Here is a 23,742-nt window from a genome sequence, read left to right as displayed (position 1 = left end):
CCTTGACCTTACCAGTAGCACCAAAATCGCCGTAAGTAGTTTTGCCTGAAGTTGTCCGACTGTGTGTTGAAATGTCAAACAGAAAACAGGTTACGAGTAATAGTCTTACAAGGTCCATGTACTAGTTTACTTAATGGTTGCACTTGTAGGACAACTCTGTTACTCGTGAGGCACTAAAAGACGAAGACAATACTAGTACATGGACCTAAAGCTGGAGATGGAAATTTTGTTCAGAAGGGTTTTCGTAGGAATTGTTCGCATGACACTCCCGCTGCCTCCCGGCAACATTGACCACATAAATAATTTTTCCCCCCACGGGAATCCAAACAAGTGTTTTATTGTTTTATCACGCATATATTGAAAACATTTTGTGTATATATACCAATGTTGTATAGGGCTAATGAACAGAATGTGTGGTAAATGTGCATCTACAATTGTAAATAAGTGTCTAATAATAAAGCCATTCACAATTAAAAAAAAATAAATGAGAAAGGGGGTAAAACTCCAATGAATGTAGGCAAAAATCACTCCCCGACACAAAAAAAAAAAAACAGTGTCAGATCCAGGGAACACTCCATAAAATAAAGAGTAAATATGGGATCTTCAGTTTGGTTTTTTTCTTTTCTTACAATCAGCAACAAGAGCGTTGTGGTCTTTCTGCTGCCCGTCAGCCGTCGTCGTCCTCTCACCCCCCGGGGCACCTGAGAAAAGACGCGCACACGTCAGAGCCGCCGCACGCTCACGTCCGGGGCATAGCACAACCTAACAGGAATCCCCCGTGTGCCAAAAAAATATATTAACATTAACACACTTAAAATAGAAAAGCAATCTTGAGGACGACTAGAAGAAAAATGGGTCATTACAAAAAAAGGAAACATTGCGTGCATATGTCTGTAATTGTGGCAATTCTTGTCGTGTTTTACATTTGATATTTCTACTTTTACAGAAAAGTTACAGCAAGTCAGTAACACAGAGGAGAAGACATGTCGAAGAAAGCAAACGTTATCCCCCAACACAACGGCGGCGTCCATAGAAGCTGTTAGCTCATGGACAAGAGACAAAAGCATCAGGAGTGCAAAAAGATTAACAACTGCTTTGCTGTAGTATCCTTTGGAGAGCAAATATTTAATTACAAATAATCATTACTTGTGGAGGGGGCCTGTAAAAAATTACGGAAATTTAACCACGTACAGTGGTGCCTTGAAATACTAGTTGAAGTCGTTCCTTGACCATTTCCCCATCAAAATGATTGAAAATAGAATTCGAGCATTCCAGCTCCCCCGCAAAAAAAAAAAATGTTTTTCAACTTTAGCACTTGCTAATGTAACTTTGGAGAAAAAACAGCAATAACAATGACATTCTGCCACTTTTTTGGGGGCTTCAATTCTATTGATAATATTCTGCTTGTTGCATGCGTCTTGGCCACCAGGAGGCAGTATAACACAGATTTACAGATAGAGTGGACCCCCGCATTCTTGCAGATTTAAATGTTTTTTTTTTTTTGGGAGGGGGTGGCTAGAGAGACAACCCCCATTTTTCATTTATCCCAGAATCAACCCCCCCCCCTCAATCAATGCCTCTGTAATGGGCATCAATTATTAACTCTTTGCTACTCCAGACTCTCTCCACCGTGAATAACGGACGTCCACTGTGTACATGGAGACGGTCACGCCTCAATAAGCAAAAGTAATACGAGTTGTTCTCAGCAGAGGATTATGTATAAATACCAGCGAGTATTATATTATGTGTCTACATGTGTTGCTCCACCTGTGTGTTCTAATATCTGTTGCTTAATGGATTATACCACCACCACACATGGTAGTCGTTAGCTTCAGAATGAAGCTAAACAGACGAGTTAGCCGGAGCTCAATGTTTGTGGTTGTTTTAAAGACACAAGTAATCTTCAACTGAGAGTGGCAATAAACAGCTTGAAGCTATTATTTTTTTTAAATGTAATAACTTCAAAAAAATCGGCCAATTGTCTGCGCCGTCACTCGTATCTCAAGGCATCACTGTACATTTTTTCTCAAACAACTCAAAAACGAGGTGAAAGAAAGTTGTAAAAAAACGCCAACGTTGTATCCCATTTTTTTGTTTTGTTGTTTTTTTTTTTTTCATTTTTAGTTGATATACAGGATGTTGTGAGACCATACCAAACGGCAGCAAGCGAGAGCGTATGCGTCTCGTACCCGGTCCGCATTGAGCGGGCCCTGAGAGTATCTGGAGTCAGCTCATGGCCTGCAAGGAAGCTCCGCTGGCAGGTACAAACAAGGTATGTCAGAGTTAGGAGAGACAACATACTTCCTCTTTAGTTTTTTTTCGCTTTCTTTTTTTTTTTTTTTGTTCGCTTTTCCGTGAACTGTACATCCATTACTGCAGTAGTAGTAGTGCTTTACCTGTTAACTTTACAGTTAAAAAAAGGAGAAAAACAAAAAGGTGCAAAGGAGGCTGCAGGTGTTAAATAATCGCCCCCGTGGAGCCTCTATGTTACCAAAAGGAAAATGTATAAATTACAACATAAGATTATCAAGCAGTTAATCAACAGGACTACTTTTTATGTTTTACGGGAAGTGAAGGCGTGTTGGGGTGGACGTACCTGCTTGTGTCCTTTGAGGCGACCCCAAGACTTTTAGTACGGTCTGTAACTGTTGCTGTGAACGGGGCGCCGTGGCGACTTGCCGTAGGCGGCCGGCTGATCTACAGATGAGAGCACAAAACGCACAAAAATAATAATAATAATAATAATAAACCCAAAACAAGAAGCCCAACAGGTTAAACCTTATTCTATTATATTATATTGAATTAAATATGCTACAAAGACAAGATACGTAATGTTCAAACTGATAAACTTTATTGTTTTTAATGGAGGACAAGTCTGGACTGCAGGCAGGCCAGTCAAGTGCCTCCAACTCTTTTACGACAAAATCAAGTTGTTTTAACGTGCAGAATGTGGCTTTTAAACTTTACGTCCATGACGGGTTCTTTTCCTCTTTAGCCCGGAGGACGACAACGAGTTCCAAATACAATTTGAAACGTGGACTTGTCAGACCACAGAACACTTTCCCACTTTGCATCAGTCCATTTTAGATGCGCTCCGCCCCAGAGAAGCCGGCGGAGTTTCTGGGTGTTGTCGATGAGCATTTCTTGGACTTTTTCAGTCTTTATTGCGTCCCGTCCCAGTTTTTTTTTTTTTTTTTTTTTGTAAAGTGTTGCAGCCATAAAATTCCAAGTTCATGATTATTTGCTAAAAACAATAGTTTATCAGTTTGATCATTAAACGCCTTGTCTTTGTAATTAAATATAGGTTTAATATGATTTGCAAATCATTGTATCCTGATTTTATTTATGTATAACACAACATGTGTACTTGGGTTTCTAAAAAAAAAAAAAAAAAAAAATCAGTCAACATGACCGGAGACTCACGCACCACTCCATGTAAAAATAAATCGTGAGTTTGTAGACTGGCTAACTGTTAGCCAGTTTCCAGCCAGCTGCTAACTTATGCTCACAACAGCCAAATTTACACTCTCATTCACTGACTCCCAAATCACTCAGCAGGCAGGCCCCACATTTTATAGCCACACACACTCCCAAGTCAAAGATCTTATAGTGTGCCAAGTCAAAATGGCAACCGTAAGCAGACACCAATAATACTTTTAACTCACACGCATTTGGGTTGATGAGCAATGCAAACCGTTTTTTGAGTCGGTTAACTTGATGAGACAGTCGAATAATCGAGTCGGAGGCTATTAGCTCGGGTGCAATTACGTCGGTCACAAGAAAATTGGAGATAGCTGGCGTACGGGCGAAATTTTTAGCATGATTAAATAGTGCATTTTAAATTCATTTTGAATTTTCAAGCAAAAGTCGAACATCCCCAACATTTTGTGATTAGTGTCAGCTGACAAATAATAAATGAACTTAGTACTTTCATACCACTTCAGTCCGATCCATCAAACAAGTGTGACATTTAACCCGCAATACTCACTGGCCAGGCCCCTTTGTGTGGAAAGCAACTGTTGCCGTCCCAGACGAATGCGCAAAGCCGAATAGGCGCATTAGCAAATCGAAAGATATCATTACGAATCCAATGCAAAGCAGTAAGAAAGGCTCGATCGCAGATGTGGGCAAATTCTTGCATAGACATTTTTAAAAATGAAATGATTCCATTATAATTAACCACTGGTCAACAACAAATTTTAATCCGAGATAGCTTTGTGTCCCTAAATGTATTTCTGACGCCAATTTACAAAATGTCCTTACTTTTTTTTCCTGGACCAAAATGTTTTTGAGATGGTTTCTTTTTTTTTAACCTGGGAGAGCTCATGCAATACCGACTTTACCATATGTTGTCATTTATAGCTATGATGTTCCAGAAAAAAAGAATCCACCTGTTGTTGAACCAAACCCTTAATTCATAAATATATTACTATATTATTGTTCTGAAAACCTGATGAGCTAGAGAAAAAGAAAAAAGAAGATCATCTGGAAAAGTTTTTTTGGGGGGTGTAAATGTATTGACTAATGTTATTTAATACAACATGAACTGGCCTACGGAGTCGGTGTAGAATTGATTAAAAACAGCTGGACAACGACCTGACAACCTTGATTAAAAAAAAAAAAATATATATAAAAAACAAAAAACAATGTGCAATGTGCCTGGCTTGTCAATAGTTGGCATCACCGTAATAAGTGCTTTCCCTTTATCGTTGAGCAAGTCAAACACGTATGTTGTGTAATAAAGTTTGATCAGGTGTTATGAATGCAAACAACAGTGCTTTGGTTTGACATTTTGTTTGGAGTGGGATGTTTTTTTTTCCCTGTTTTGGTATTAAAAAAACAAACAAAACGCAGATATCAATAAACGAGCACCACAACAGCGGTTAGACTAAGGGTGGGTTGTCAGAGTGATTATGATTAAGTATGACGGGAATATTTTGCAAACATCAATATGATGTTATATGCCATGTCAAACATCACAATATACAGGTGCATCTCAATAAGTGGAAAATTTATTTCAGCGGTTCAATTCAAAAAGCGGAACTCATATAGATTCACTACACACAGAGTGTAATATTTCAGGATTTTATTTTTTTATAATTTCGATGATTATAGCTTACAGCTAACCAAAAAAAAAAAAAAAAAATTCACCATCTCAAGAAATTAGAATGACACAATCAAAAATGATTTTTTTTTTTTTTTTTTTAAATATAGAAATAAGGTAGGAATTTGCCTTCTGAAAAGAATTAAGTGTTTTGAGTTTGGGATTGAACTACTGAAATGAATGAACTTTTCAACAATATTCTAATTTATTGAGATGCACCTGTATATGAAACAGAAGAAGGTCAAACCCATAAAAACTGTCCTTCCATATTAGGTACACAAAAAAAAAATGAAATAAAATAAAACAAAAATACACTCACAATGTTAATAAAACATGTTTAGATGCAGTGTTGACATTAAAGATTTGACAATAGTGACAGTGACAATATTGATATTTGATGCGGGTGTATCGATACTGTATTGTAACAGACAATACAATACATCATGATATCCATATTTTTGTCCAGAACAGAAACCCCCTCCCCCCTCCCTCCCCTAAACCCCCGCCCCAAGCCTCAATAAAAATATGATCTAGCTCGTTCAAATGGTCTACAGAGATCTTCACACATGGACTTACTACTGTCGCCACCGTATCCGTAATAGTTGCCGTAACCAGAGTAATCGTAGCTGCTGTATCCGCCGTAGCCTTGATTGCCGTAGCCGTAGTTGCTGTAGCCGTGATTCCAGTAGTTGCCGTATCCCTGGTTCCAATTCGGACCGGCACCTGCAATCACATTCTCAGATCACACAACGACCTCGACAATATTTTGAGGAACAGCCTGCACGGGGCTGTTGATACGAGAGCCGGTGATAGGATCAGTAAATGTAGCTTTTATTTTTGGGTCAAAATGCATTTCACAAATGACACTTTCAGACATGGACTCACCGCCTCCTCTTCCTCGAGACCTGGGCGAGTACCCTCCTCGGCCTCCCCAGTACTGTTGCTGCTGGTACTGCTCTTTGGACATGGCCACCTTCACTTCACACTGCACACCACCACAAAGTCATGATTGCTTTTTTTTTTTTTAATTTCTGGCCATACAGATCCCGATGAAGTGATGCCAGGACTTATGGGGAAAGGTGTTACCTTGCTTAGGCCGATGTTGTGGTACTTCTTCTCCATGATGGTCTTAACAGGTTCCTCCTCCTTGAACGTTATGAAGCAAAAGCCTCTTCTTTTGTTGGTTTTGCTCTCCATGGGAAGCTCAACGGCCTCCACCTGATGGGATATATTGGAAATATAACTAGTGTTGGATTTAAAAAAAAAAAAAAAAAAAAAAACAGACATGCAAAACGGGAAACTGACTTCTCCAAATGTGGTGAAGTACTCTCTGACTTTCTCCTCTGGAGTATCCGGAGAAAGGCCACCCACGAAGATCTTCTTGACCGGCTCCTTGCTCTTCATGGCCTTTGCTTTTTTGGGGTCAATGACCTTCCCATTGAGTTTATGCTCCTTCTGCGCGGTGACCTGAGCAACAAATTCATTCAGCCGGTCAAGATTAAAACAATTGTGATTAAGTTGAACATCCAACAAGCCTAAGGCAAGTGTGCTGCACTAGTATTACTACTTGCCATAATGCTCAAATGGCATTTTAAAGAATGCTGTATACCTTATCAACACTTCCGGCGTCCTTGAAAAGCACAAAGCCGAATCCCCTGGAACGGCCGGTCATAGGGTCCAGTTTCAGAGTACAGTCAATAACCTCCCCAAACTTGGTGAAGTAGTCTTTCAGGTCCTTCTTGGTCGTGTCCCAGCTGAGGCCACCGACAAACACCTTCCTATTGGCAACGTGACGATTGTGATGATATGGCTTTTATCCCATCACACGGTACCTCATTAGGTACAAAACCGAGCGAATGAGATGTGTTTACAACAAGTACTGCTTTTAATCTAATGGCTGTTGTGGGGATAAAACAATTGATTTTCCAGCATCCAATGTGTAAAATTGTGGTCATCCATGTCATGTGGAGTGCACCCCTGTCTAGAAGGTAAATGTTCCTAACACGCCAACACATTTAAACACATTTTAGACACTTAAAACATACTAAAACACACTTGAATTAATCATCGCTTTTTTAAATTTGTATTTATTTTTTTTTTTTACCAATTCTCACTCTCACTGCCAAGAAAGGGAAGACTATCATCTAACACCTCTTTGAAGACATGAAAAAGTAGAAAGACTTGCACCGTTCTCCAAATAAGATGCAAACGCTTGTTTTGTGGTGTTTGTCACTCCTATGTGAAGTGTATTATATAACTGACACACTAAAATAAATAAATTTGAAAAAGAAATAAGGCCCCAATGATCAACCAAAGCATTGGCTTTGAGCTGACAAGAGTCTGCTGGGCTCATTGCTAACAAAATGTGTAAAACCATTGAAGGGCGAATGCACATTTGTTTAATTGTTATGATAATAACAGAGCTTTCAGCAACTGCTACTTAAACACTCATGTTGCAGCAACAGCAACTCTGAATATTATTACCAGTGCATAATTGGGGACCTTCTCTGACACTTTTCCTTGCATGTCTTCAGGTTTACCTCAGTGCCGTCCAGCATGTTCTTCAACAACTGGTACTACACTTAAGATGAATCAGAATCGCTTGCATGTTGTTCAAAAACATAAAAAAGGCCGATTTAAAAAAATGCGATTAAAAACGGGTCACAAAAAAACACTTGAGTGCAGTAAAGCGGGAGGATGGTTCTGGAACATTTAATCTGTACAGTATTTTGGCGACCTAACTTGACTAAGAGCATGTACCCCGTTTGAATTCGAATAGTTTGCCGTAGATACACATTTAAAACATGAAAGTCTTACCCTTCATCCTCCTCATTTTTACTCGCGTCAATCCTCGCCCCTTCGGCCTCGCCCCCAGCCAGGCCGCTGTCGCCCGCCGCCGCGGCCGTCATGGGGTCGTCGGTGTAAGCATCCCCGTCTTCCTCCATCCTCATTATGCCCACATCTTCACTGAACTCGCAGTCGTCCGACATGTTTGTTTTTCTTTCCTTCCTTGGTGTATTACTCCTTATTTGTAACTGGCGTTGCGTCAGTGAGGAGCTAAGCTAGGCTAACTAATTTTTTGGCGCTCAACGCGAGGCTATTTATAGAGTTAGCCTCACAAATTGGAGCCTATGCTTCAGTTTGACCGCGTCTTAAACGAAATATAAATCTAATTCGTGATAACCGGGGATGTTAGTCCTTTATTTACTTGGCGGCGGTTCCCCTTCTTCGCCCGCGTCTTCTTCGCTCGAGCGGCGCCTGGCTCGGTGATGAAACGCGATATACAGCAGCGCCACCAGCAGGATTGGAGGGGGCACTATCGTCGCCTAACGTGGACTTGCTTTGACACTGCTGCAGGCTAGATCTGACGTTGAGCTGCGCAATCATGCTAGTAATGACAGCGAATTAAGTATAAAACCCACACAGGACAGTTAGGAAAAAAATCTTTTCACAGTACATTTCCAATTAGATTCGCGAGCTTTGAACGACCGCCTAGCGTCCAAACACACACACCGAGCTACCGGCCAGTCGAAGCTAATTTAGCTAACGCTAGCTAAACTGTGAAAAAAATTATCAACAATAATGGCCACTGTGGCGATTCCTCCTCGCACCACTGCTCTTTTGCTGGATATCGAGGGCACAACCACTCCAATCACCTTTGTAAAGGTAGGTTTTGTGGAAAATAAAAAGTAAGCGAGCTAAAGGTGCAGCCCTATCACCTCTGTCAACTTCGGGCACAGAGCAACGTTTTGTGGGGATCAAACTATTCAGTTAGAATAACATCCCGAAAAGCAGAGCAGGCAACCCTTGAACATACGCATGGCACAACATAAAGGCAGGTGTTTTTTTGGGGTCCAGAGACAGTAGTTCATTTTGCACCTAAAAAAAAAGAAAGGCGCATTTCTTTGAGGATGATGATGTCCAAATTCAGCAACGGGAGGACGTGATATTACCGTAGTCATTCTTGGCAAACGAGTAAGACTCTGTAAACAGGTGAGGTGACAAGCTGTTTTTCCACCAGGCAGGTGAACGACTAACACAGAACGGTCATTCATCACCAACCAGTGACTTCACACTTAAAAAATGTAAAACTTAAGAACCCTCAGTGTTACAATACTGTTGCAGGTGTTAGAAATGAGCAAAATCTGATGCAGTTGAAATTATGCAAATATGGTTGAGTGACTCGAGGTAACAAATTCACCTGCAGGCTTTTACGAATAAAAAAACAACGGAAACACTGCAGACTTGGCGATTATTCTGTTGTATTGGTTCACCTACTGGAGTTGGCGAAGGGACCAGCGTTACTCTGACTCGAGTTTGGCTCACTGGAAGCATGGCACACTCGGATGATAATTTTATCAGTTCACCAACTCAAATTGAACATTGTCATGTTTTACTGCAGGATATTCTGTTTCCATACATACGGGAGCATCTTGAAGACTACCTGTCAGCACACTGGGAGGAAGATGAGTGCAAACAGGATGTTCATCTTCTAAAAAAGCAGGTTAATAAGCACATCCTATCAAATGAAGAAAAACAATTACCTTGGCAAAGTGAAGAGACGATGAAATCTAGTGGCTCTTTTCAACGCGACACGTAATGATAACTGGAAATGGACCCTGCGACAGATTGAAGAGGACATGAGGCAGAACCGGGCGTGTCCCGTCCACGTCGTGGATCAGACGGTGCACACAGACGAGGAAAAGGCCATCCGGGAGGTGGTGGACGACGTGCTCTGGCAGATGGCCGCCGACCGCAAGTCCACGGCGCTCAAGCGGCTCCAGGGTCACATGTGGCGAGCGGCGTATGCGTCGGGCACAATCAAAGGCGAGTAAGTGGACTCCTCAAATCCTCAGCGACCGACTCGTATCTATAGGAGGTTCAACTCACTTCGACATAATTCCTTGACTACAAGATGGCAGCAACCAACATGTTACATTTATTCTTCAGTTTTTTTTCTTGTTTAGATTTGATTAAAATTCCGGAAACTTAAAAATGTTGGCGATTGACGCAAATGCCGGTGCATTCGTACACAGGATCTATCAGGACGTGACGCCGTCCATCCGAAGGTGGCGAGGGCACGGCCTCAAGGTCTTCATCTACTCATCGGGCAGCGTGGAAGCCCAAAAACTCCTCTTCACACACTCCGTGGAGGGTGACGTTTTAGATGTGAGTGTTGGATTTTGTTGCTCAAGTCTGGGAAAATTCAGTCCCTTCAGTCCGTTTTATGTCGCAACATGGGATTTGGTCGGCCTGTCTGTCATGAGCAGGCCCGCAAAAAACAAAAAAAAAAACGTCATCTCAGCGATTTCCTGCTGCCAAAACACACTTTATCCAATCGTTAACAATTTTGAATTTCACAAGGAAGACATAGAGTGAGATGGAGTTTTTTGCCCAATTTTTACTTCGAACATTTTTCATAGTCGGTGTGTTCTTGTGACTTTTTTTTTTCTCCTTCCAGTTATTTGACGGTCACTTTGACACGGCCGTCGGTGCCAAAGCGGATGCCAAAAGCTACAAAAGAATCGCTGAGAGAATCGGCTGTCCGCCAGGAGAAATCACCTTCCTGACAGACGTCACGCGAGGTCAGCTTTTCTTATTCTTCTGTAATTGTTTTGACAATCCAAGTAGGGACATATTTACCAACATAAAACTTGTTTAGGATTATCGGTACGTTGATTCCTTATGTAGTGACCTCATGTTGGGATTTTACAGTAAAATCTGGCTTCTGGCTAAATCCCCCAAAAATGTTACCCCTTAATTTGGGTTGAACCAGTTCCGTCCGCAAACAACCCCCGCTGCCCAACCCTCCTCTCAGTTGAAGATCTCTACAGTAATGACCAATGAAAAAAGATATGCATTCTGCGATGTTTATTCAAGTGGATGAAACACCCGTTCGTTAGGACATCTATTAGAACAGAGGCCATTTGAGGAAATCCACATCCAGCCTAACTTTCTCTTGAACGCTATTTGACATGAGGCATTTATTCAAGCTGGGTGCCACCTCATTTGCATGTTATCTAACAGCTGAGAGTGAGAGAAAAAAAATTGCATACCGCACATTTTCTTGAAAGCTATTTGAGGTGAGGTGCACATTTTTTCGAGTGACAACCAATGAGATCATTTGGACAAGGCCTCAGCTCCGAGGAAACATGCACGCAGTCTTAACTTTATAAAGCTCGTTGAGTTAAGGCATTCATTTATTCAAGCAGCACCCAGCAATTAATTTTAGACACGTCATCCATTACGGCATAGGGCTATTTGAGGAAATGCACATCTACAATCAAAACAAAACTTTACAGATGCCACGTTTGCTTTACAGGCATTGTGCATGTTATGGTAAAGTCGTGGAGTTTTGGCATTTTGTCATCCAGAAATGTCACTTCTTTTTCTTTTAGTTAGCTGTAGAGATGCCACCTCTGCTCTGCAGACTAATTTACACAGTAAAGCACCACCGTCTTTTTTTCCTGAGAGCTAGAAAAAAAAAAAAAAGGAGCGTCGTCTTATTTTAAACTCAATCGGATGCCACGTGTAGTCATTGAAAACCGAGTGCAGATAAATTTAACGCCACCGTGTGATCGCAGAGGCCAAAGCGGCGGAGGACGCCGGTGCCAACGCGGTGGTGGTGGTGCGGCCGGGGAACACCGAACTGACGGAAGAAGAAGCGGCGCATTACCACGTCATTGCGTCCTTCGGCCAGCTGGAAGTGACGGGGAGAGCTTAACGGCGGAAAACCTCGAGTGTGATTAAAAAAAAAAAAAAACGTCCTAAAGCCCTCAACCTCAATGTCATTTGTCCCAAATGAAGTCTTATTTACAGTAAACATGCCATCCTCGTGACTTTGTTCCTATTTTGAGATTGTGCATCCATGCCTAATGAAGTGTCCAGTGAGCGTACGAATAAATGCCTCGTCTTGGACAAAGGCTTCTCCGTCGACAACACAGTCGGCGACCTCATAAATAAATAGTGTACTGAAAATATTGCATGTCCATCTACAAAAGACGAAAACCAAGAGACTTGACCGTGACTCAACAATTCAGTATTGGATGTGGCGTCACCATCATACTGGAGGTGGTGGGGCGGACAAGTGCACACAAGTTATAAACTTCACTTTATCCATATTTTGTTACAGAAAATTGAATAAATTGTTTCCCTTAAAATTCTTCATAAAACTTCCTATGATTACAACTTTTGGGGAAATTCTTGCCCAAAAATGTAAATCTTACATTTGGGAATATGTCTAGTGAAATTATAACCCCCCCCCCAAATTCTGCAGTTTTTGGTTGATTTTTGCAAGCTTAATACAAAATTAAAATACTAATGAATTTTAAAGAAGTCAAGCTTTGTGAATACTTTATAAATGCACTACAGCCTTACTACAAAATTGTTTAAATTATTTTTTTTCCTTACAAAATTCCACACAATACCCGATGACAAATTCATTGAAAAAAATTTAAATTTTCCTTGATAAAAATATGGGGAAAAGTGAAGTGTTGTGATATTTCCGGATGCTTTGAAATTGAATAAAATGTGTTTTTTTTAATTCTTAATAAATCAAGAAAAAAATTTAAAAATATATTTTCATGTCATGTCATTACGAGCTTTTTGTACATATAATGGAATAAAAAAAAAGGCTGTTACAGGACAAAATGTGGAAGAAGTGAAGCGCTGAGAATACGTTTCCTTATGGCATTGCATTGCTGTGCTAAAACTTGGTCCAATAAGGCAGAGGTAAAAGATAAGAAAAAAAAAAACTAACCAAGTGCGATTAACTGCTTAAAATATTCGTTTTAAGCCATAATAATGCTGACATAGGGAAAAAAAAGGATACAATTCAGCCTAGTTCTACTTATTGGGACATCCACAATGTTCCCTTTTTTCTTCCTGCAGACATTCCTCATCATTGAAAACGATCCAATTGGATTGTATCACTTCATATAAAGTCGATTTAAAAGCAATCATCATGATTGGTAGTGGAAATAATAAAACAAAAAAAAATAGCCCTTGATTGGCGGCCCCTGGTACCACATTGGCTCACACACCGAGCTTGTTGGCTTGCGTCAGCACCACCTTGAGGACAGGCATGAACGCCGACGTCTCGCTGAAGTTGCTGCTGCTAACGATATGCGTGTGGATGCCCAGGCCCTCGGCGTAGGCGCGCGCCTCGATGCTGCGTGCCATGTTGTGGAGACCCCCAACAATGGCGGGAGAAAGCTACGGGAAAAGGAGAGAAGTTAGCGTGGTAACCATTTTCTTTCTTTGAATTAGTGTGCATGAAATAATTTCATTTGTGGCAACAAAGTAGATCAAATGTGCAGACAAAATACACAATATCATTCCTGGAAAGTTGGGTAAGCACATATACTCCAGAAATGTTAAGGACATTATAGACACCGGAATTCATTCACTCATTCACTACCAGCCGAGTGAAAAAAAAAAAGGATCTTTGACGTCTTTAGCCATCAACGGCAGTAAACGAGTTAACAGTGTGGAAATTAACTTAGCCGGACACTCACGGTCTGTTCCCGCAGTTTGTCATAGAGCGCCTCCAGACGCTTGTTGGCATCATCCAGCTTCCTCCGAGTTTGCTGGAGAAGGTCAAAAGAAAGTGTTAGCGGCCTAAAGCCTAATTTTAAATGCACAGGCACCTCCCTCCATCTCTGGCACCAAAACCTGCGACATCATGAATTAATATCCACTTCCATTTTGAGCCAGGAAAACCCCCAGAGCGTGCAGTAAAATAAATGCGTGCTGTGGTCGTGCCGACTGCCTAAAGTGTTAATCAGAGGTTGAGGAACTTTAAGCTTAAGGACGACGGTGGCCTCTCCTCACTGACCGGGTCGGTAGCAACGGCCAAGCATTTCTGCACCAGGCCCTCGAAGGTGGTCTTGAGGACCAAGTGCTCCTCTGGGATGGGCTTCTTGGCGATCTTCTCAGCAGGGACTGACTGCGCCGGCTGGACACAGGCGGTCGTTAATTTAGTTTATTCGGCAACAAAATAATAAAAAGAGGACACCCACCTGTATGGCATCGCCCGTGGGCCCCCCGGGCGCTCCCTCAATTGGCATGCTTGGGTTGAGCATCTGTGGCGGCATCTGTTGGAACCCCCCTTGAGGACCTGGGATGGAGCCCTGCGGTGCTCCAGAGGCTACAGGTTGGACGTGAGGGTCCACACCCAAAGGAGCCATGATGGGAGCGGTGATTGGGGCGGGCGGCGTGTAGTTTTCCGGGATCTATGAGAAAAAGAAAAATGAATTTTATACATTTTTTTTTTATAAAAGGAATTTTATTTATTTAAATTTAATATTGAAATTGGATTTCAAGAAAAGGGAGTAACCTTCTTCTTGGACATTCTGCACACAGATGGCGGGTCATTCCAACCGTTCTGGGGCCCTGCACATGCAAACATAATGGAACCATCGAGAAACATCTCAACGTATTTGGTATCAAGTCAGTAGTCAACTAATTCATTGGTCATCAAGTTAGAAAATAAGTTGTTAGAAAATCATTGATTATCAGGTCACCAAGTTTTAGGTCGTCAACAACAGCAAGAAAGACGGGAAGTCATTAAATCATTTGCTGCATGCATAAATTCCTTGAGGTGAATTGTAAATGATCAATTTACTCAACTGCAGAGTCGCTACTCGGGTTAGTGAACGCATGCATGCTCTTCTCTGCTTCAGCATGTGTAAGTGAAGAAGCAAATGGCACGGTGCTTTTGATTTTGTGGCAGTGATCATGATTTTTGCTCATATTTTGTGCAAAGGGCTCCTATATTTTCACAGATAAAAGTAGACAAGAGTGGTAATGTACATTTGAATTTTGGTGGCGATCGGTTTGTCCTTTTAGACAACAGAACAGTAATTTGCAGTTGGTAAATTAGTAATAAATTAATCTAAATTAAAGGTGATTTTTATTTTTTTAGGTTATCACAAAAAGTAATAGGAAGTGAGACACGAAGATTCAATTAAAGGGTGTCATGGTGGTCTCTCGCACCTGTTCCCGGGGGGTCGAGGGTCTCCTCAAGCTCAAACTTTGTACCTGAGACTCTGCCGGGTGTCGGCGCCGGCATGTAGGACCCAGGAGAGCCCGGCACGCCATGCTGGAAAGACGCTCCGGAAGAGGAGGACGACGAGGAAGCGGGGAACGAAGGAGGAAGAGAGGAAGAGGAAGAAGAAGAAGAAGGCAGGCATTGGGCGACAAAGCCGGGTGGCTGAGGAGGGTAAGGGGGCTCAGAGTAGTGAAGAGGCTGATAGGCTCCAGGTGGGAAATGCTGGACCTGGGGGTGGGCTGACATTCAACAGATGCCGTTAGTGGAGAAACAATCCAAGAAGAAGTCGCAGCCTCATGCTAAGATGTCAAACATTTCGACCGAGGAATGTTTGCCAGTTTAAAGGAAACAAACCAAATTTGCATCTTCATTTCCGGCTATTTTTTTTTTAAAGCTGCAAATGACTAGTTCTTGTTGTTTCTGTGTTCTCAATAAAGACTTACGCTGGTATTGCTGGGAGTACATGTAGGCGGGGCCGGTGGTCGCTGCGGGGGCCGAGCCGGATGGCGGCAACCCGTAGACGGACTTTGGTGCGTCGGCCAGCGTGATGTTGGGCAGGGCTGTCGGCGTCTGGTTACTCCACGAGGTGACAGTGGAGGCAGACCTCACCTGAACCACAAATATTTTTTTTCCAATTCATAATCCACGATTGGGCCAAGAATCCCGGGTCCGTGACGGAACATACAGGCTGGTAATACTGCTGCTGGGCCGGGGCGGCCGCTTGCGTGGCGTTGGCAGGCTGGATCGGGGTGAAAGCATGGCGGGGCTGAGGGACGGCATGATGAGGCTGAGCTCGGGTGGTTTGGACTTGGGTTGCCTGCTGACCCAAAGCCCGACTGAGGCGTTCACGGAGCTGCTCTACAGCCACCTGGCAGGCGAATAAACAGGCAGACATGTTAACCTAGGATGTTTCAGAGCATCACTTTACATTTTGGCTCAACTAAATAATGCAAATAAAAGATCATTTTATTAAAATAAGTGAGGAATAATAATTTAATTTAATTCATTTAAACTCTATTTCAAAAAAAAGTTGGGCAGGGAGACTGACTAGCAAAAAAAGGTCAAGTGCCCTCCAAAAATCTTTCCTACGCAGGCTAGCTTGTTCGCAGCTATTTGCTCATGCTAGCTTTCTGAAATGTGGCTAGTAAAAGCTAAGTGCCTCAAAGGTTCACCAGCACCATTCCCGGAGCTCAGCCGCAAGCTCACCTGTCCGCTACCGTTTGGCAGGTAACCGATGGCCGTGGACAGGCTGCCCTGCGAGGCCAGCAGGCTAGCGTAGCGAGCCATCTCCTCAGCCAGCAGGACGCCGACGTTGGCGTCAGGACCCGAGCGTTGCATCTGTTCCACAGCGCGTCGCAGAACCACTACTTTCTCTACAAGGTCCTGTGTGGACAACGGCAAACAAAACATAAGTTCAGAAAGGAAACGTTCACGTCGCCCACAAAGATAAATGTCGGTCAGTGTCTTACCATTCACATACTGAACACACAAATGATAAAAAAATGTCTGTTGCATACACGCATAACGCAAAAATCTCCCCAGCGCACCTGCAGGGATAGTGGGCACTGACGCTGGCCGGCTGCGTTCCAGCAGGCCACCAGTTTGTCTACGTTGGCGGCGCAGATATAGCACAGGCAGGCGTGAGCTCGCAGAGCTGGCTCGCCTGACGCCTCCAGACGGATGCCGAGGAGATCTGAGAGACACAACAGCAGCGGTACGAGTGAGTCGAGAGGAGGAGGCAAGCCATAGATATATCCCCCAAATTTTCCAACGCGCTCAACTTACCGCACAGTGAAGAGAACTCGTCGGGTTTGGCGTAGGTCATGACTGCTGCCAGCGCCTCCTTCCAGTTGTGCAGGTTGCACGTGGTTAGAACGTCGCGCCAGTCCTTGGTCACCACGGCGCTGATTAGCTACCGGAGAAGGAAAAAAACATTTTAGTATTTAGTGTCGCTATGGATTGATTGAGTGATGAGAAAGATTTTCTGCCAGTTCAGTTTATTGAGGTTTTCCTGTGTGTAATATAGTTTCTGCTTTTAGAGCAAGAAGCAAGCCGAAATTAGCCACTGCAAATGTTAGGGAAAACCCCAGACTTACCTTGTTGATTTTGCCGCGCGTCTTCTGGAAATACTTCCTCTGTGTTTTCTCCAAGAGGTCAGCGCCACCGGCAATGGCGAGAATGATACTGTCAGCCATGCGGTCATCATGGAGACAAAGCTCCACGGCAGCTTCAAAGTTGCCTGTTAGCAGGGCTTGTGTGATCAGACCATCCATGTCTGCAAAAAAAAAAATAGAGTACATCAGTCCAATACATTTTATCATTATAGTTGCAGAAACAAAATTAAGTACTTAAAAAAAAAAGCTTTTTTTTTTTTTTTTAAACAAAAGCTGAAAACAATACATTCCTAGTTGGAGAAACAATGAAAAGTAAAAATTAAGATAAATCAACATGGAAAAAAAAAAATAAAATCAAACAATGGAAAATATTTCTGACAAATCACACACACAAAAATAAATCAAAATAACAATAACAAACGTACCTAAAAAAAAAAAAAAGTTAAAAGAAAAATTGAAAAAAACCTAATCTATATATGCAGATAAAAATCCCCCATCTGTAATGATTACCTTTACTGATGCTGAGGTCCACCCTCTCAGCAGGAGCCTTGGTGGGGGTATCCTTGACGTGGACGGGAGTCTCGGACTCCTCCTTCTTCTCATCAAGCGACACCTCCTGAAAAAAGAGCATCCTAATAAGACTTACAACATTCCTCCTTTTGTCATTAGCAGTGTTTTGACCATAATCCAGATGATCTCTATTCCTATTATTTACGGTGGAAAAATATTTCCAAATCCAAACCATAGAGGAGGTTGGAAGAGAATTTTTGATTTTCCTTGTTCCGTTGACATTGCCATTCAAGACTTGGGAATGTCCCGTCATGAAGGGTTACCTCCTCCAAGGAAATCTCCTCCTCTTCCTCATCCTCTTGTTGCTTCACTTCTTCCTGAGGAGCTCCGCTCTGGTCCGGCTCTCCTACGCTAGTCGCCTGGCTCTCCAGCATGACGCCCGAGTTCATGTTTGCGGTGGCGATCATGTCAAACAACACCTCCGGATTGTCAAGCGGCGCGCTGGCTGGAGCGTTCACCAGTGGAGCGTCCGCAGGCTTTCCCTCCAGCGCAGAAAAGATCTGCAGACACGGGAGTGTTAAGGTCACGTATCAACACTCCCTTGGGCTGCTAAATGGCATCTTTAGGATGGCTTAAATTCTCCCCCTCTCTTATTTGCAGCTGTATCGCACAAAAAAATACATTTTGATTTCTGGATTTTTCTTTTTAGATAATCTCTCTCACTGTGGACACGCACCTATGGGGGAAATTTCTGAACCCTCAATGATTTGGTGGGTGGGTCTCACCTTGGCAGCAAGCTCCTCTTTGTTGTAGCCCAGAAGCTCCAAGAATTTACTGCGAATGTCACTTTCAAAGTTGGCCTGGAAAGCACACGCACACACGTCTTTCCTTTTACAAAAATTGTTGCAACATCTACCCTGTCTATTCACATCCACAATATTTGAAAACGTGCCCGTTCACATACAAATAGCTAATAATTTCGAACCTTGAGGAAAGACCAGACAGTTTTTTCAAACGGGTCCTGAGTCGCTTGGATCTTCTCCTGGCAGAATTCCTGGAAGGTGCCTGCATTCAGCATGGCCTGGAGTTGCTCTGACCGTGTCAAGAAGGTTGTCTCCGTCACCACCTGGCTGACGTGTACCAGGCGGGGGCCACCGCCCTGCTGCGCGTTTGCCAGACCGTTGTCCAGGGATACCAGCTTTCCGCCAAACTGCAGGACAACAATAAAGTATCTTTTAGATTCTGAGTCATCCAAGTCACGGTAATCCACAAAAGTAAAATCTTTAGGTGTGGAATCCCTGTATATGTAGTACGTGTCTGTGCCATGTGAGGGTTATTGTTGTTGCCTGATCTATTTGGTGAATGACATTTTTGTATACCCAACGCCCTGGTGGCAAAATGGCTCCTCAGTGGCCACTTATCTCATTCTTCAGGGAAGAAAGGACATTGTTGTTGTTGTTACAACATCCTGACATCGCACCCCCAAATAATTCCCCATTGTAGTTGTTCTGCCTAATAGGCCCTAAGATTGATCCTTGAGGAACACCACAGGGGAGGAACCCAGAGTCGGACTTCTGTCAGGGGCAGCAAAGACAACAATCAAAAGCGTGCGTGAGTGCGACTCCAGAGACTCACGGCAAACGATGCCCCAACGGGCCTCCGGATCCATTTGGGTGGCTTCTTCAGGGGGTTAACACTAGCGGGGGGTGTAGCGGTCTGAGGTAGCTGCAACGGGGGCAACGTTTGTCCGGTCCCAAAAGGATCCATGTTGCCGAAGGAGTTACTGATCTGTAAAAATAAGAGACAAACATCTTTAAAAACATGTGAAGTCAACCCATTCTCACTTTGTTTCGAGTGAAAGCAACTAGCATTTCGAGATGCTGTGTTGATGTGTGAAAGTGCAAAAAGCAATAGGCTGTGTTGTTATGTTGTGCATGAAAAGTGAGTCCCACCTGGTCAGCGTGCTTCTGGTTTTGGGCCTGGCTGCTGCCACCCATGATGGAGTAGACATCAATGTGTCCGTCAAAGCGGGCAGCCGAAAGTACCGCTGGGTTCCTGGGACACCACTGCACGTCAAAGCACCACTGGCTACCGGCGGGAAGCTCGTACAGCAGCTGGATGGATAGGGGGGGGGTTATCGGTCAAGGAGGATAAAAGAAAAGCGTGAGGCAGGAAGGTGACTGTCTCACCTCGCCCGTGTTGGGGTTCCAGCACAGGATCCTGCTGTCTTTGCCGCAGCTGAGGAGCAGCTCAGGATCGGCCATGCTCCAAGCGATGGCGAGGACGCCCCTGCCAAGGGAAAAATGCCACCGGTCAACATGGCATAAAAGTCACGATTCAGATTTGTTTTTCTTTAGTTTTGGGTCATTTTATGGGGTAAAAATCACTATATTCATTTTAAATATTTATCTTACAGTTTTAATTTATTATATTTAAAAAATAAATAAATAAATGTGATTTAAATAAAAAATATTATTTTTACATTCATGACATTTAAAGAACCAAAAAATATCTAAAAATGTATATAATGTAAACAAAGTTTTTCAATAATTTCGTATCACTTTTAAAAAAATACAGAAATGTATTTTTTTTTTAGCACGTGATGGCACCAAAGAACGAAGTTAAAATGCTCTAAAAATATAAAACAAAAAAATATTTTTTTAGTTATGCAACAATCAAAAAATAACTATGAATTAAATTATTATTATTTTTATACGTGGATGACTATAAAAAACAGACACTCGCACCTCGTGTGATTCTCCAGAATCTTGAGTGGAGAGGTAGCAAATCGTAAATCCCACATCTGGATGACGGGCATGCGGTCGTCCTCAGAGGCCAGAACCAGCTGGGTGGCCACCTCCGGGTTCCACGCCATCCCGGAGCAATGCATCTACAAGCGAAGATGTCGCCACTTAATTGAGGCTTTTCTTTCCAATATATTTATGAATAAATTAATTAATTTATTGAGGGTGGTCTACGTACTCTGTTGCTGTGGTCGCTGACTTTAATAATGAGGTCATTTTTGCGGAGGTCCCATACGGAGGCGCGACCGCTTGGGCTGGCCGAGGCCAGGATGTGCTGGACCTGCCTGTTCCACGACACGCAGCTGATGTCCTCCACTGGCTATCAACACACAAGCACTGAACATTAAAATACAAAATCATTCAGGTGGTATTTAATGTTTTTGTTTTTTTTTCTTCATTTTCTGGCATTCACATGTTCTACTAAATATTTTCAGTTTGAAAATGTGTTCAGAAATTATTCTCCTTGCAAAATAAAATATATGATCCATAAAATAAACATTTATTAAAAGAAGTCTAACGCAAAATTCACCAGTATTAGGAAAAAAAGTGTTTTTGGACAAATGGGCTGAATTTAATCATTTAATTTAGTAAAACCATTTTTTTCTTGAAGAGAAAAAAAACGGCTGTGTTTATCTGAGGTGAGGCAATTATTCGAATTGAGACAGTGTGTCTGCTAAAGTAGTGACAACCGTACCTGTGTTTTGGGTCCTGGTGTCATGGGGGACTCAAAGTTGTTTATATCCCAGATGTAAATTTCAGACTCGTTGCCGCCAGAAGCGAAGAGGTTGCTCTGCACCACAGAAGAAGATGAACAGTGAGTGAAGCGAGAGATGGGAGAAGAGAAGTTCCTGAGGTGTACCTGGAAAGGATTGACGTCAAGTCCTCTAACGGGGCCCGTGTGCCGGTTGCTCTCGGCCACGACCGCGTCGTCGCTCTCGCCGGCCATGATCTTGGCGGCATCGTACAGAATGACGTTGCCGTTCTCGCCCCCAGCGATGACCAAGCCGGCCGGGTGACCCTGGTCGTCCGCTCCACAGGGACCCCAGACCAGCTTGTGGTACCTGAGAGCAGGCGGTGGGCAATAAGCCAAAAACAATGACATTCAAACCTCTCCGTGCCTCATTTTTCGTTTTTGTACCTGTGAGACGAAGAGAAGCTGCCACATGACTTCATGTCCACAGACGGGTCAGACAAGTCCAGTTCAAAAAGCTCCAGGGAGGCTTTTGTGCTGAAGGAGGCATCAAGCTGCTGCGCCGACGTACCTGGACAATAATTGTTGCAACTATGAAATATAACATCATCTGATGAGCAAGGCACACAAAAGAAGATTTTGTTGGTAAAGGCTGGTTGCTTGTACTCGCACCTGTTGCCAGGTAGATGGGGTGCTGCTGCGCCGGACTCCAGGTCTGGATGGCGGTACGGTTGATCTCTTTCAGTTTCATCCTAAAAATTAAATAAATGAATAAAATCAGATTTTTTTTAAGGCCACTTTGATCCGACATAATACACTTTTTTTGTGCACAATTTTAAATGATGAATTTTAGATGACCTCTGGCGAGAGAAGTGGGACTGTTCACCCCGGACTGGTCACAATTTAAACCTGGGGGTCACCAAGCTTTATAAAACAGAGGGCTACTGATTAGTGCGAAGAGCTACCAGTTTTATACACTCTACAGAAATGATACATTTGCTCCAATGTTATTATTAAAAATTACTGATGTTTATTTATGTCAAGACATGGCTCATGTTAATAATTTCTCATAATTATGAGGAAACATGTCAATATGCAACATTTTATTTCTATAAAAATCCCCGCCAATGTTTGCATTTTCAAATGATTACTTGTTCCCAGAAAATCACAATGCCCCATCACTGTATAGCTATTGTCTTGGAACTGACTTTTGTGGTCCTTCGGGCTACCTGGTGCCCGTAGGACCAACTTGGTGACAACTGACTTTGACTAAAGACCAGTGCAGCTTCTCTTGCCAGAAGTCACTTTCGTTAACTGAATTAAATTTCGTCTTAAATTAACCTAAGATAACTTTTGGCGAGAAAAGAACCTGCACTGCTCGCCATCTGCAGGGCACATCCAGAAAACACACAATCACATTCACGTCAATGGATAGTCTTTAATTAACCTAACACGATTTTTTAAAAAAACGTGAATGTTTTATAGTCTCCGCGGTGAGTTGACAACTGATTAATGGCTTACCTGATTTTAATTGCTTTTCTCTTTGCTTCGTATCACATACACACGCAGGCACACAATGAATGAAGAAGTGCCAGGAAAACAAAACAAAAAAACACACATAAAAAAAAACAAGCAGCGTTTTGTGCTCCTTTCGCGTTTCTTTTTACAACGGCGTTTAAACGACTAACGCCCCCTGCGACGTATGACAAGACGGCGGCTACTCGTAGCTACCGGTGTCCGCTGAGCTCGCTCTCGACTTCGCTTTCCACGTCCCCACTGGGCCCCATCAACGTGGCACTACGCGTCAGTCGAAGGCCTCCAACCACGAAGAAGAAGCTAGGTCGCTTCCGGTCCAGCTTCCGCTTAGTCTAGCATGTTAGCATTTCTTTTTTTTTACTTGACCGAATATTGTAACATCCATGTAACTTCAAAGCGTTTAATAAATATGGGCAATATTTTTAAGCGCTAAAGTGTTGTTTTAAGTTCATGTGGACATTTAGTTACCGTACTTCCCGTATCGTAGTCATGACATTCTGCGACTTAAACTGTGGTTCTGAAACTTTACAAAACAAGTGAAAAGACTTAGATCTCAAAGTACCACCGATTACAAAGATAAAAAATGCGTAAGTTATAAGCTTGAAAAGTAACAAGTTTGAGTCACGGTAACATGCAATTTAACATTTACACTTTTTTTTTCAATAATATACAAACTGTATTGCACAAAGCTGTTCAAAAACAAAAGATCTAACACAACGCAACGATACTTAAAACATGTACCGTACTGGATATATATTTTTTTAAAGTCAAGTGTTGACGACTGTTACGTTACACAATTTGAAAATGTTATTTTGTCGTTCTTTGGCGTGCAAATACCGTCACACGCGCGGGTCTAAACAAAAATAATATGGCGCCCAAAGTCTGGTCGGCAGGTGCCATTTGTCCAGCATGCTTTCTTTTAATGACCCACT

At 42.6% G+C, this 23,742-nt stretch overlaps 3 protein-coding genes across 13 annotated transcripts; 1 reads left to right on the top strand and 2 right to left on the bottom strand.

Moving 5' to 3' along the window:
• Nucleotides 1-321: 321 nt before the first annotated feature.
• On the bottom strand, nt 322-8,436 carry LOC148319013 (heterogeneous nuclear ribonucleoprotein D0-like). Of its 9 annotated transcripts, none has more exons than XR_015839809.1 (8): nt 7,922-8,436; nt 6,714-6,882; nt 6,191-6,571; nt 5,990-6,089; nt 5,681-5,827; nt 2,597-2,697; nt 2,154-2,254; nt 322-701 (listed from the first exon to the last, which is right to left on the bottom strand). XR_015839809.1 is itself a non-coding variant. In XM_088282010.1 (8 exons), exons 1-7 carry the CDS (start codon nt 8,092-8,094, stop codon nt 2,630-2,632), a joined length of 966 nt encoding a protein of 321 aa, XP_088138136.1. In that variant the 5' UTR covers nt 8,095-8,397; the 3' UTR covers nt 322-2,254; nt 2,597-2,629. The 9 variants fall into 9 exon arrangements, 7 of the variants coding, with proteins under 7 accessions (XP_088138136.1, XP_088138137.1, XP_088138133.1 ...); XM_088282010.1 differs by having other exon boundaries at nt 322-2,254; nt 2,597-2,712; nt 6,191-6,322; nt 6,410-6,571; nt 7,922-8,397; XM_088282011.1 differs by lacking the exon at nt 2,154-2,254 and having other exon boundaries at nt 2,597-2,712; nt 6,191-6,322; nt 6,410-6,571; nt 7,922-8,397.
• Nucleotides 8,332-12,684, top strand: enoph1 (enolase-phosphatase 1). Its single transcript, XM_088282014.1, has 6 exons — nt 8,332-8,770; nt 9,507-9,608; nt 9,733-9,935; nt 10,141-10,273; nt 10,566-10,689; nt 11,689-12,684. Exons 1-6 carry the CDS (start codon nt 8,687-8,689, stop codon nt 11,826-11,828), a joined length of 786 nt encoding a protein of 261 aa, XP_088138140.1. The 5' UTR covers nt 8,332-8,686; the 3' UTR covers nt 11,829-12,684.
• On the bottom strand, nt 12,626-23,397 carry sec31a (SEC31 homolog A, COPII coat complex component). Of its 3 annotated transcripts, none has more exons than XM_088281997.1 (26): nt 22,796-23,397; nt 21,947-22,026; nt 21,722-21,845; nt 21,443-21,644; nt 21,278-21,373; nt 20,762-20,902; nt 20,527-20,669; nt 19,969-20,068; nt 19,732-19,893; nt 19,415-19,567; nt 18,765-18,989; nt 18,565-18,639; nt 18,103-18,339; nt 17,780-17,885; nt 17,252-17,430; nt 16,941-17,067; nt 16,703-16,848; nt 16,362-16,538; nt 15,841-16,023; nt 15,599-15,764; nt 15,101-15,394; nt 14,442-14,497; nt 14,125-14,337; nt 13,941-14,060; nt 13,621-13,692; nt 12,626-13,318 (listed from the first exon to the last, which is right to left on the bottom strand). In XM_088281997.1, exons 2-26 carry the CDS (start codon nt 22,023-22,025, stop codon nt 13,139-13,141), a joined length of 3,756 nt encoding a protein of 1,251 aa, XP_088138123.1. In that variant the 5' UTR covers nt 22,026; nt 22,796-23,397; the 3' UTR covers nt 12,626-13,138. The 3 variants fall into 3 exon arrangements, with proteins under 3 accessions (XP_088138123.1, XP_088138124.1, XP_088138125.1); XM_088281998.1 differs by having other exon boundaries at nt 15,146-15,394; nt 22,796-23,396; XM_088281999.1 differs by lacking the exon at nt 15,101-15,394.
• Nucleotides 23,398-23,742: the final 345 nt, after the last annotated feature.

Source organism: Idiotropiscis lumnitzeri, chromosome 18 (genome assembly GCF_059441095.1).
Source record: "Idiotropiscis lumnitzeri isolate Australia: NSW breed Sydney's pygmy pipehorse chromosome 18, RoL_Ilum_1.0, whole genome shotgun sequence".
Lineage (NCBI taxonomy): Eukaryota > Metazoa > Chordata > Actinopteri > Syngnathiformes > Syngnathidae > Idiotropiscis > Idiotropiscis lumnitzeri.
Note: the sequence above shows the minus strand (reverse complement) of the source record. Positions and strands in the feature narration are given on the sequence as shown.

Excerpts from the sequence above, each read along its gene's own strand:
- enoph1 (XM_088282014.1), top strand. The coding sequence starts at position 8,687 with ATGGCCACTGTGGCGATTCCTCCTCGCACCACTGCTCTTTTGCTGGAT. Across the intron at positions 8,771-9,506 it reads CTCCAATCACCTTTGTAAAG|GATATTCTGTTTCCATACAT; the intron begins GTAGGTTTTGTG and ends GTTTTACTGCAG. Across the intron at positions 9,609-9,732 it reads TTCATCTTCTAAAAAAGCAG|ATTGAAGAGGACATGAGGCA; the intron begins GTTAATAAGCAC and ends ACCCTGCGACAG.
- sec31a (XM_088281997.1), bottom strand. The coding sequence starts at position 22,025 with ATGAAACTGAAAGAGATCAACCGTACCGCCATCCAGACCTGGAGTCCG. Across the intron at positions 19,568-19,731 it reads ACCAGAAGCACGCTGACCAG|ATCAGTAACTCCTTCGGCAA; the intron begins GTGGGACTCACT and ends TTATTTTTACAG. Across the intron at positions 17,068-17,251 it reads CGCGCGGCAAAATCAACAAG|CTAATCAGCGCCGTGGTGAC; the intron begins GTAAGTCTGGGG and ends CTTCTCCGGTAG.
- LOC148319013 (XM_088282007.1), bottom strand. The coding sequence starts at position 8,094 with ATGTCGGACGACTGCGAGTTCAGTGAAGATGTGGGCATAATGAGGATG. Across the intron at positions 6,883-7,921 it reads AAAAATGAGGAGGATGAAGG|GAAGGTGTTTGTCGGTGGCC; the intron begins GTAAGACTTTCA and ends CGTTGCCAATAG. Across the intron at positions 6,090-6,190 it reads ACAACATCGGCCTAAGCAAG|TGTGAAGTGAAGGTGGCCAT; the intron begins GTAACACCTTTC and ends GGTGGTGTGCAG.